A 12,065-nucleotide genomic window follows, 5' to 3' on the forward strand; every position below is an offset into this window, starting at 1 on the left:
TACAACCACTTATAAAATGTGTCAATATTTAGTTGTATGCCTTCATGTGATGTAATTGAATGGGACTCCTTTTCATTTGACTGTTTCTCCTTAGTTTCTACCTGTACTTTATCAACTTCTATCCTCTTCTGTTTGCTAGGATATAGAGAAACCCCTTTATTAAATCCTCCCCAAAGGATGTCTCTGTTCAAACCATGTGCTACTCCATACCTGTCAGCTTTCCCATATCCTTTACTTTAAAAACTCCTTTATGACCATTTCAATTCCATATTCCAGTATTACACTTCTCAGTTGCTTATGTGGTTTCCTGGTAAGTAAATATTTTACACAAATGGTTGAAAAAGTTAAATACATTAAGAACTTTATACTCCTCTTTTTGCTCTTTAAATGTGTACGTTTTTGCTTATGTACTTCAACACTGTTATCTTTCATACTTTTGAAATATGAACCCTTTCTAAAGGCTATATTTGCTGAATTTACAGTCTTCTATCAGCTATCCCAATCCGGATCCACTGGAAACTCAAACTGGAGTGCTTGACTTCTATGGACAGAGATCATGGCGTCAGGGAATACTAAGTAAATACATTTTCTGTTTTTAATTCCTACAGAGGTCAGGCAAAGGGATTGAGGTCCTGATCCTGTAATTAGCTCTGGATTGGCAGACTCTCTGCACCTGTGTACAGTCAACTGATTTCAGTGAGACTGAGTAGTGCAGTGATCTGTCCTGCAGAACCAATTACAGGACGAGGTCCTTCATTTGTCCTTTTAACTTGGCAGTGTAAATCTGAAGTGTAATTCAGAAAGGTGTACATCTAGAATCTTATTTCTGTAAGTTTTCTCCTTTGTAGATGACTATATACCTTGTACCTAACTAAAGAGGTGTTTAAACTAGTTACTGGTGTAATACAAAATAAATAGTACACAAAATAGTGATACCAGTTCTACATTTTATTCCTCTGGTTGTGATTATGTATATGTGTTGATGTTTTTTTGTTTTGTTAATATTGTCTTTTCTAAAACTGTGGCAAGTATGATGGGCCTAGCTAGAAGTGAGAGTGTGAAGTCCCCAAAAATTTTCTTGGACTAAAAGTAAGAATCAAGAAGAAGTTAGACAAGAGAGTAAGAACCAAAAACTAGGGGCAGAGAGAGAGACACAAGAGACAGAGGGGCTACAGTATCATAAAGAGGCCTTAATGTAAATGAGAATCAGGCTTGCAAACTCATCCCATTGTAAATAGTACCTGACTGTGGCAGACAAGAACTGCCAGCAACACCTTCTGAGTTATCAAAATAGATTTAGAGGGAAAAGCTGAATCACTAGATATGAAGTTGGAAAGGCTATATGTTCTATTTTCACCAGCAGCTGCGCATTGAGTTTATGCACTTTGCCTTGGAAATGCTCATACTGTCTAATCCAACGTTTTTTTCTCTCATTGATCACCTGGGTGCACCTTTAGGCATAGCAACTTTTGATGTCCTTAAAACATTCTCCTTCTGGTGTTACCAGTCATAATACAGTGGTGCCATTTTGAGAATATAATTGGTTGGTTAACTGTGTGATTTAAAATGTTGAGTCTTGAATCAAAATTATAAATATCAGTGGAGTTTAAAAGTGAATAAAACTTTGTTTCCTACTAAGATGTGCATTCAGGGTTCTGTCTTCCTGCAACAATTGACAGTCTTATAAATGCATTTTAAAAAAAACGGAGCAGCATTCTTTTAAGTGTTGATGTTGCCAACTATTAGTAGAGAAACACAACTGTGAAGTCATTACTTAGAAGCTAGCAAATAGTTTGTCTCATACTAAACTCTTACAAATATATTCTATTCTATCAAATGATCTGGGCATCTTTGAAAACTCTGTTTTAAAAACATCTAAGTTCCCTTTTAAATTATTAATAATGTGCTGGTTTGAAAGAATGTTTGTTCCAAAATTATCTTTATAGAACAGAGAATACAGCAGAGTTCTCCAAACATAAACATTCTTTCTCCTAAGAGATGACAATGTGAAGAATCTAAATATGCCTGAGTTTGAACTTGCTTTACGTACACTTATCTTGTTGTTGTGAAAAAACAGTAATTCCCTTTGGAACTGGACAAAATTCCAATTCAATGGACTTTTCATTATCATTTGCAGGCTTTGATCTTTCTGATCCAGAAAAAGAAAAGGTGGGAATTCTAGCCCTGCAACTAAAAGAGAAAATTGTTCCTCACTCTGTAAGTTTATCTTAGAAATAATTTCTATATTTTTCTAACACTATTTTGAAGTATAAATATTGCTATATCACTACTGCTAATTTATCTGTTAGGAGTTAATAATCACTTTGCTGAGTAATGCTGTAGCACAGTTCAAGAAATACAAATGTCCAAGGATGAAGAGTCACTTAAGTAAGTATCAATTACCTAACAAATCTTTTTGAAAATCTTTGCAACAATATTTTAAGTATTGGATTGTAGACATATGACTTTGTTCTTTTCAGTGGTTCAGATGGGTGAAGAATATTATTATGCTAAAGATTACACCAAAGCTCTGAAGTAAGTATTATTTGAATGATTCCTTAGTGCATTATTTTTCTCATCTGGAACATAGATCTTATCAATTGTGAGGTGGTGTTGGAAATTAATTTCAGACTTCTGTTACCTTGACGTGAGTGAATTTGAGATTGCTGATTCCCGCTTATTGACCCACTGCATGGTCCACTTCAGAAATTACAGAGAAAGAGAGAGAATCTTAGCCAATCGTCCACAAATAAACGATTACTCAGTGGGACAACTAAGAGACACCTACAATTTGGAATATACTGTCTGATAGTTGCACAGAGAATTTAATTACTCATACTCCTCTCAGATGTTTAGCATTCAAGACATAAGAAAAAAAATAGTTTAAATCTAAAGCTTAAAAGAAAATTTTGAGAATATTTTGTCTATACATACTTAAATAATTAGGGAAGGTAGTTATTTCTATTTAATAGGGCTGTCAAGCTATTAAAAAAATTAATCGTGATTAATCACACTATTTAAACAATAATAGAATTCTATTTTATTTAAATATTTTTGGATGTTTTCTATATTTTTCAAATTGATTTCAATTACAACACAGAATAAAAAGTGTGCAGTGCTCACTTTATATTTTTTATTACAAATATTTGCACTGTAAAAAAACAAAATAAATAGTATTCTTCAATTCACTTAATACAAGTATTTGTAGTGCAATCTCTTTATCAACTTACAAATGTAGAAGTATGTACGAAAAAAACTACATTCAAAAATAAAAATAATCTAAAACTTTAGAGTCCACTCAGTCCTATTTCAGCCAATCGCTCAGACAAACAAACTAGTTTGATTACTATTTGCAGGAGATAATGCTGCCCTCTTTTTGTTTACAATGTCACCTGAAAGTGAGAACAGGTGTTCGCATGGCACTGTTGTAGCCGGCGTCGCAAGATATTTAAGGGCCGGATGCGCTAAAGATTCATATGTCCCTTCATACTACAACCACCATTCCAGAGAACATGCATCCATGCTGATGGCAGGTTCTGCTTGATAACGATCTAAAGCAGAGCCGACCGATGCATGATCATTTTCATCATCTGAGTCAAATCCCACCAGCAGAAGGTTGGTTTTCTTTTTTGGTGGTTTGGGTTCCATAGTTTCTGCGTCAGTGTTGCCCTTTTAAGGCTTCTGAAAGTATGCTCCGCACCTCGTCCTTCTCAGAATTTGGAAGGCACTTCAGATTCTTAAATCTCGGGTCGAGTGCTGTATTTATCCTCAGAAATCTCACATTGGTACCTTCTGTACATTTTATCAGATCTGCTGTGAAAGCATTCTTAAAAAGAACATGTGCTGGGTCATCATCCGAGACTCCTATAACATGAAAGTGCACTTGAAAGTGCTATGTGAACCTATGTTCTCACTTTCAGGTGACATTGTAAATAAGAAGCAGGCAGCAATATCTCCTGTAAATGTAAACAAACTTGTTTGGCTTAGCGATAGGCTGAACAAGAAGTAGGACTGAGTGGATTTGTAGGCTCTAAAGTTTTACATTGTTTTGTTTTTTGAGTGCAGTTATGTAAGTTAAACTTTCACGATAAAGAGATTGCACTACAGACCTTGTATGAGGTGAATTGAAAAATACTGTTTCTTATGTTTTACAGTGCAAATATTTGTAAAAAAAAAATCATATAAAGTGAGTACTGTACACTTTGTATTCTGTATTGTAATAGAAATCAATATATTTGAAAATGTAGAAAAACATCCAAAATATTTAATACATTTCAATTGGTATTCTGTTGTTTAACAGTGCGATTAATTCGCGATTAATTTTTTTGAGTTAATCATGTGAGTTAACTGCGATTTAATTGACAGCCCTACTATTTAATATTAAAAGATAAAAAATGCTGTTTTTTATGTATTAAAAATAACAAACCCTCTTAAGGCAAAGTTTAGGTTACGCAGGTAACCATTTAAAATCCAGGAAAAACGAAAGCTGTTGGAAGTTTAGGAGTTCCAGGTGTGCTAAAGTTAAATATATAACTTTAATCTTGCGTGAAATCAGTGTTGTGCATTCAGCTTCTTAATTTTGTGTTTCTAAGTGGGAGGGGTTAATGCCTGTGCTACTTAACGTTAAGTATTTTAATACTCCCAGTTAAAGTTGTCAATACAACAGAATGTGATCTTCCAAGGGAGTATGGGTTGGGTAGGAGTGAGCTTGTCCTGTCTTTACTGCTGCTGCTTGGCTGGAAACAATTTTCTGGAAGATCTTGTCTACACAAGAAAGTTTTTACAAGTTATACTGATATAATTAATTTCTTTCCAGCTGTTGTTTTTAATTCTGTACTTAATGTTAAGGGAGGCAATTTGAGAACTTTTACTGTTGATTTGATTTCCTTCCTGATAACTGAGATTGGAGAATCTCTTGTTCAAAGTGTTTTGTTCATTTTAGCAAGACATACCTATTTCTCTATTGATTTATGTTTGTGCAGTAAGTGCCAATTAAAAAACCGAAACAATGTTACCTGCAAGTATTACATTTACCATAACATTTACTATTTTGTGTCTATGCAAAGGTAAATACAGTGAAATAAACATCCTTTTTTTAAAATGGTGCTCGCTGTCCAATGGATATGTTGCATCTATTTTACAGAAGGTTCTTGATCAGCTATAATAAAAAGAAAAGGGGGGGGGAATAAAGCTTTGTCTGAGTCTCTCTATTGGTAAATCTGTAATTGATTACACTTTTTGGGGGGAGTTTCAGGGGGGAGCGGAAGATCGGTTTGAGTTGGCTTCAGTATTGCTCACAATATAAGAGGATATCAAGTACATAACCCATAACTTTACTGAATTGTACACTTGTCCCACTTTTTTCCTCTTCTAGGCTGTTAGATTATGTCATGTGTGAATACCGTAGTGAAGGATGGTGGACTCTCCTTACTTCCATATTGACCACAGCTCTCAAATGTTCTTACCTTATGGCACAATTAAAAGATTACATTACTTATTCTCTAGAGCTGTTGGGTAGAGGTATCCTTTAAAGAAATGTATCTCATGCCTACTAGTTATTATAGTATTTGAGTCTTCAACCTTGTCACAAATCATTGTGCCAGTCATATACCTTACATTAGGTCAAATGCATGCCAGTGTAAGGGGTGCAATTCCATCGACTTTGGAGTTGAAACATCTGATGCCAGAGCTGAATTTGGTTCCTTATCTCTAACATAGAAACTTGAACATCTTGCTCTTCAGTTTAATGCGCTGTAAAGTTTGGGAGTGACTGGGGGTTGGAGAAGATGTAATTGCATATAACATTTTTAAGATGAGGCCAAAAGCTCCATAACTAGAATAGTGTATAGAATACAATATCAGAAAGATGTCACTTTTTAACTCCTAGCCAACTACTACATGGTGGCTACACTGGAATAATCCGAACTCTGTTGTGTAGTTTTAGTCTCTTGGATCATTTTTGGTTTTGTTTTGTCTCCAGTTTTTCTGCTTCATATTAACTTGATCTCATTAACTGTTCCCTATCTTTTCCTCTACTTCAAGGGACAATGTCCTTCTGCTGTCAATACACTTGTTTTCTATCTCTTTCAGCTGCCATTTTCAGTCTTATCAGAGCCTGTTGCTTCCACTACTCCAAACCATTCTGTTTGTACTTATAAGCAGAAACTACATGAGACCATTGGCAATGCTTGGAGAACAAATTGCTCCCTTCATAGAATATTACGTTATTCTCTTTGGAATTTTTCCTTCTTGTAAGCTCTAAAATACTTCACGTAGCCAGAATTTGGAGACCATTTATTTTGTCACAATTGAGTGTCTTCCTATTGGCTGAGGTGAGAATAAGAGTGAAGAGTTAAAATGGATAGAAAGTATTAAGTAATGGAATTTGTATTTGGAAATACCAAAGTTCTCATGGAAAGTGTTGCATGAAAGTTGTAGATTTCTGAAGATTAATGCTTTAGGTGTCTTAGTTCAGGGACTAACTTTCTTTTAATACTGATGAAAGATTGGGATTCTACTGGTTTTGTAGTTTAGTTTGCTTTCCTTAATTTTGTTCATTAGCATCCACTTTAAAAGAGGACCAGAAGTCTCGGATAGAAAAGAACCTGATTAAAGTTCTTATGGTAAGCAAGTAGAATTTAGCTTGCTTGAAATGTGCTCAAAAGATTTTTCATTATCTGATTAATTCTTTATTTTATAATCTTCTGTCTGGGTATAGAATGAGAGCCCAGATCCTGAACCTGATTGTGATGCTTCTGCTGTGAAAACGTCACAGAAGCTGTGGACTGACCGCGTTTCCCTAGCAGGCAGCAATATTTTTACAATAGAAGTTCAAGATTTTGTACCATTTGGTAAGTAACAAAGCTTCTAAAACATGGTTATGTCCCAATAAATTATACTTTGGTGTTGTAAATTGCACTCATTTGCTGTAGACACCACTGAGGAGGAATAAATATGCAAAACATGTTCTAACTGCCAGCATTTAGAGCTTGTGGCAACAAATCCATTGATTCTTTATCTACATCACTGGGGTGGGAGGATGGTGAGAAAATCCAAATTATATTTTTTCCCTTTCTCCTTCTCCCAGATGTGATGTGGATAAATGTAATTGAGACAAAAACAGTTTGGGAGCCCTGTCTGAGGAAGAATCCTCTGAGCTGCAACTGACCCATTGAAAGCCTAACATACAGTGGAAGAGAGAGAGTTCTGCTGAGAGGGGATGCTGTACCTCTGAAACAGAACTCCCCAGGGACGGGAACAAGGATATGTACTAGCTCAAACCCCACAAATACAGGGGAATGTGGGGAAGGCATTAGCAGCTGCATAATTGCAGTGAAAGTGTGCTGTGTTCTGCTGAACTTCTGTCCCCTTGTGTCTCTCAAAGCCCTTTGTAGGTCCCCAGTATTACATAGCTTCATGTAGGAGGGCAGTATTTTAACCTTGGTATATTTATGAATAGATGGGACTAAAAGATTGTTCTGTGTAGATGTGTCATGTACAGGGTGTACCCAGGAAGTAGGAGTTTATGGTGGAGTTCAGTTTTCCAGCTTCACAGTCTTATCAACTTAACAAAGATCTTTTTGTTTTAAATTCTAGTGCAATGCAAAGCAAAGTTTCTTGCTCCAAGTTTTCATGTTGATGTTCCTGTTGAGTTCGATATTTACTTGAAAGCTGATTGTCCTCATCCAATCAGGTTTTCTAAACTATGTGTCGGCTTCAATAACCAGGTAACTATGTTTCATATGTGGTGATCATCTGTTAGGGGAAAGTTAATGTCTCGTAATGGGTCTTAGTATAACCTTGCAGCTTCATTATACTTTTTCCAATTTACTGAAAAAGGACCACTTTTACCTTTTATTTTTCTGTTAGTGTCCTCTTCTCTGTCACTCTTCTACTGAGGACTATACTGATTTAATAAAAACATCCGTGATTTAGTAGAGACAACAATACATCTTTTTCTCTCCTTGGTACTTGTAAAACAACACTTCTGAAATTAAACACATTTAAAATAATCTAGAATTACAAATAAGACTTTCTCTATGTTACATTAACTAGGATAATTGCACTTTAATTACTGCAAAGTAAAATTATTCACTACTATTGAGACTACTTGTTAGAGGAAACTTTTTATCCTAAATAAACTTTTATCTATCAGTTGCCTAAACACATTAGGTTTATGATCCATAACACTAATTGTTCACTAGTATGACAAGCAGAGAGCTCTAACAGGATTTCAACTTTAGTCCACAAAAAGAAAAGGAGTACTTGTGGCACCTTAGAGACTAACAAATTTATTTGAGCATAAGCTTTCGTGATCTACAGCTCACTTCATCGGATGCATTCCTTCATGAAGTTTGATAGATTTCCACTCCGTACGGCTAAATTCAGTGCCTTGCATAATGACAGGTTTCAGAGTAGCAGCCGTGTTAGTCTGTATCCGCAAAAAGAAAAGGTGTACTTATGGCACCTTGGAGACTATCACATTTAGTTACAGCTCATTTCATCGGATGCTTATGCTGAAATAAATTTTTTAGTCTCTAAGGTGCCACAAGTACTCCTTTCTTTTTGCGGATACAGACTAACACAGCTGCTACTCTGAAACTTTAGTCCAGTAACACAGATTGTCAACATTCATTATATAGATAACTTAATTTTTCTCACTTGCTATAGGAATACAATCAGTACTGTGTGGTAGAAGAAGCATATCAGAAAAGTGATATTCTGGAATATTCATCCCAGGGACCAGTGTGCCTAGTCCCTGGTAAAACAAGAAAATTCACTTTCAGATTTGTTGCAAAAAGTGAAGATGTGGGAAAGAAGATTGAGGTTAGTTATCTAGAGTCACAGGTTTGGCTCTTAAAGCTCAAAATTGCACGGGTGACTGCAATTCTTTACTAGTCATAATGTCACAGTATTGTGTATATTTAAATGTAATTTGTTTTGTAAATAGCATTACAAGTTTGAGAGTAAGATTGCATTGCTTGCTTTTGGTATTTAACAATTGAAGTATTTTTTTATAAAACTGTTTCTACAAAGCAAATCACAAAAACTTAGATTTCTTGGCACCCACTTCAAAAAACTGATTAGAAAAAGAGACAGGAGGGAGTGAAAAATGCCAAGAGCTTCATACTGAAGGAGAGCGTGTGTGCGTACAGAAATATATATCTGCACATATGCATCCCCATACTGCCACAGTTGCTTAGGTGAAACTGCCTGGACTGCAGAGCCAGTGTGTTGAGATTTTAATCTCCTGTGCTGCAAGCAGTTTTAGGGATATGTTTGTGTGTGTGTGTGTGTGCGCACTTGCGTGCGTGTGTTCTGCAAAATGACTGGAGGATGGTGGGGGGGAAAAAACTTTATCTGAATAAACATGTTTCAGATCACCTCTGTGGATTTAATCCTGGGCACCGATACTGGCAGATGTGTGATTCTGAATTGGCGTGGAGGAGGAGGAGATGCTGCTTCATCTCAAGAAGCATTGCAGGCAGCTCGCTCCTTCAAACGGCAACCTAAACTTCCAGATAATGAGGTTCACTGGGACAGCCTGACTATTCAGGCAAACACTATGTAAGTAATAGTTTAAAATGCATAATGGTGCATATCAAAAATATCTCCCATATGTACTGGATCTTTGTAAAATAAATAAAAACTAAAATGTAAATTTTTGAACAAAAATAAGTAGCTCTTAAGGATTTATTTTCTGACATACCTACTGCCCGCCCCCCCCCAGTCAGTAATCTTCATTGTTATTATTTATTATTTATTTTATTTTTAAAGAACAGAGCTAGAGCTTACAAAAGAGGTTGATCTCAGTATCTCATTTGTCATGGCCCAAAGATAGACCAAACAGGCTTTAGTACCCTTCTATTCATCCTGTCCCATTTTTTTTCCAGGTAAAACAAATGAGTTATTTACAGCCGTATATAAATACACAAAGAGTCCTGAAAATGCTATACAAGGATATAATTTTTAGTTTATTTACTAACTTTAATACTAACTGGACATTTTCGGAAGAATTAAATTTTCACTTTCACAACATTTGCTGTTTAACGTGGGATTCTGCATCTCTGGTTACACAAATGTGAGCTCCCAACTCTTAGTGGGTCCCCAGTCATTTTTAATAGGATCTGTGCCAGGGTTCTGTGCCACTGATTTTCAGGCATTTCAGATATCCTGTTTCACTAGTCTACCTTCTCTGGAGTTCTCACTTGAGCAACAGGCAACTTTAACCCTAATTAAAATGGACTAAAAATTGAGCCATCCAAGAAATGTGGAGTAACTAACCTTTTCTTTTTTTTTCTTTTTTTTCTTTGATTAAAGGATCATTTCTAGAGTGCCAAATATTTCTGTTCAACTCCAGCATGAACCTCCTGCCCTGACTAATGAAATGTATTGTTTGATTGTGACAGTCCAGTCACATGAGAAGACAGTTGCCAAAGATGTGAAGCTCACAGCAGGTTTAAAACCAGGTATTTATTTCTGTCATGGTAGCATCTTAAGGGTCCTATTATCCTAGTTATTGTACAAAGAGTTAATACAGAGCTACAGAGAGCACACAATCTAAATCTAGGATTTACACAAATCATGATAGGTCAGTTAACAGCTAAATAGGATGGGGGTTAAGAGGTGGACAGGACTATAGTGGATGTGTATGAAGAAATATGCGGTAACAAAGGTCTCATTTGCAGGTGGTTGCCAGCTTAACCAATATTAGACAGTAATGTTTTGTAGGCATCAACAAAAAAGTTCAGGTTTTAAGGAGGGATTTAAAAGAATTTTCTAGTGATCTAACAATACTGTCGAGTTACTTTTGACAACAAACGGATTGTAGATTTTTCCAGCTGAGCTGCAGCAAGTTCTAATGACAGAATTACATTTAAATCTAATGTATTTTTCTGCTGGACAACATGGGACCAATCTTGTCCCATTTGAAATTATGGGAGCAGGATTGTGGCTGCAGGATTGTGGCCGGTGTTCCTCACGGGGTAACAGTTATATTCCAGGTAGCTTCACATAGTTACACACTGTTAGTTTGGATTTTGAATTCTTGATGTTATACCTATTGATGACAGTAGTGGTTGAGAAATACACTTTGCTTTGTACGGATAACTGCAAAAATGCATTTGTCTATATATTATAATACAAGCTCATGCAGAGTCTAATCCAAAGACCATAGAAGTGCGAGCCTTCCCACTGGTTGTTGCTCATTTGGTTGAGATATGTCTGGTAGCAGTGGTGATTGTTTTCTTTGATGCATACTTTAATATTCATAAATAGTGCCTGTTTGCCACAGTGATAAACAACATATAAATTAACAGAATAACTTTGTGGGTATAAAAACAGAATGTTTGTATCCTAGGGCAAGATGCCAATCTGACTCAGAAAACTCATGTGACCCTTAATGGAACAGAAATCTGTGATGATTCTTATCCTGCATTGCTTCCTGATATCCCTGTAGGAGATTTACAGCCAGGAGAAAAGGTGAATCTAATTGCTACCCCCACTCCAATTAAGAAAATGTTTAATAGCTAACTGAAAATGAGCATTAGCTAGTAAGAAGACTTTTTCATACAGATGTCAGAAGGACCAGAATTTTTAGTTTCAGATGTGATGATGCCTAGTATCTGGGCTTCTATCTAATGCAGCAGTCGTTTTATTCAAGGGATGAGCCTTTGACTTCCTCCTTACATTTTAGTTCTATGGGCTAGTTCAATGGAGTGGGTTTGAGGGTGAACAGATCAGCCTCATTGGATTATATTAATTAGATCTCAACTGTGAATCCTTTAACACAAACTTAATTTTGACAGACAGAAATTTTTTTTATTAATATTATCTCAGCTGCGTATTTAAGTACCTGAGCATGCTGAAGAGTCTCACAGAATTGTTAAGGTTGTTGGCAGAGAGGACATTAGAGGGATTTCATATTGTAATATAAAGCTAAAGAGAAGGAACAGGATAAAGGAAATGTTCAATTTTCATTCTGCACTTTGAAAGAGGAGAATGAATTCAGGATGCACTAGTTCTTCTGGTTTTGGGTTGACTTTGATTGCAAATATAGAGTCACT

At 35.9% G+C, this 12,065-nt stretch overlaps 1 protein-coding gene across 4 annotated transcripts in view; it reads left to right on the top strand.

The window, feature by feature from the left end:
- TRAPPC11 (trafficking protein particle complex subunit 11) overlaps positions 1 to 12,065 on the top strand; it is a 41,026-nt gene that overhangs the window by 14,881 nt on the left and 14,080 nt on the right. For all 4 annotated transcript variants that reach the window (XM_048847897.2, XM_048847896.2, XM_048847899.2 and 1 more), the window contains exons 11-22: positions 483 to 576; positions 2,138 to 2,217; positions 2,310 to 2,388; positions 2,481 to 2,535; positions 5,375 to 5,520; positions 6,562 to 6,623; positions 6,719 to 6,851; positions 7,597 to 7,727; positions 8,671 to 8,826; positions 9,380 to 9,567; positions 10,321 to 10,469; positions 11,360 to 11,481. In XM_048847897.2, the coding sequence (XP_048703854.2) occupies positions 483 to 576; positions 2,138 to 2,217; positions 2,310 to 2,388; positions 2,481 to 2,535; positions 5,375 to 5,520; positions 6,562 to 6,623; positions 6,719 to 6,851; positions 7,597 to 7,727; positions 8,671 to 8,826; positions 9,380 to 9,567; positions 10,321 to 10,469; positions 11,360 to 11,481 (1,395 nt within the window). The remainder of the gene's footprint in view (positions 1 to 482; positions 577 to 2,137; positions 2,218 to 2,309; positions 2,389 to 2,480; positions 2,536 to 5,374; positions 5,521 to 6,561; positions 6,624 to 6,718; positions 6,852 to 7,596; positions 7,728 to 8,670; positions 8,827 to 9,379; positions 9,568 to 10,320; positions 10,470 to 11,359; positions 11,482 to 12,065) is intronic.

Source organism: Caretta caretta, chromosome 4 (assembly GCF_965140235.1).
Source record: "Caretta caretta isolate rCarCar2 chromosome 4, rCarCar1.hap1, whole genome shotgun sequence".
NCBI classification, from domain to species: domain Eukaryota; kingdom Metazoa; phylum Chordata; order Testudines; family Cheloniidae; genus Caretta; species Caretta caretta.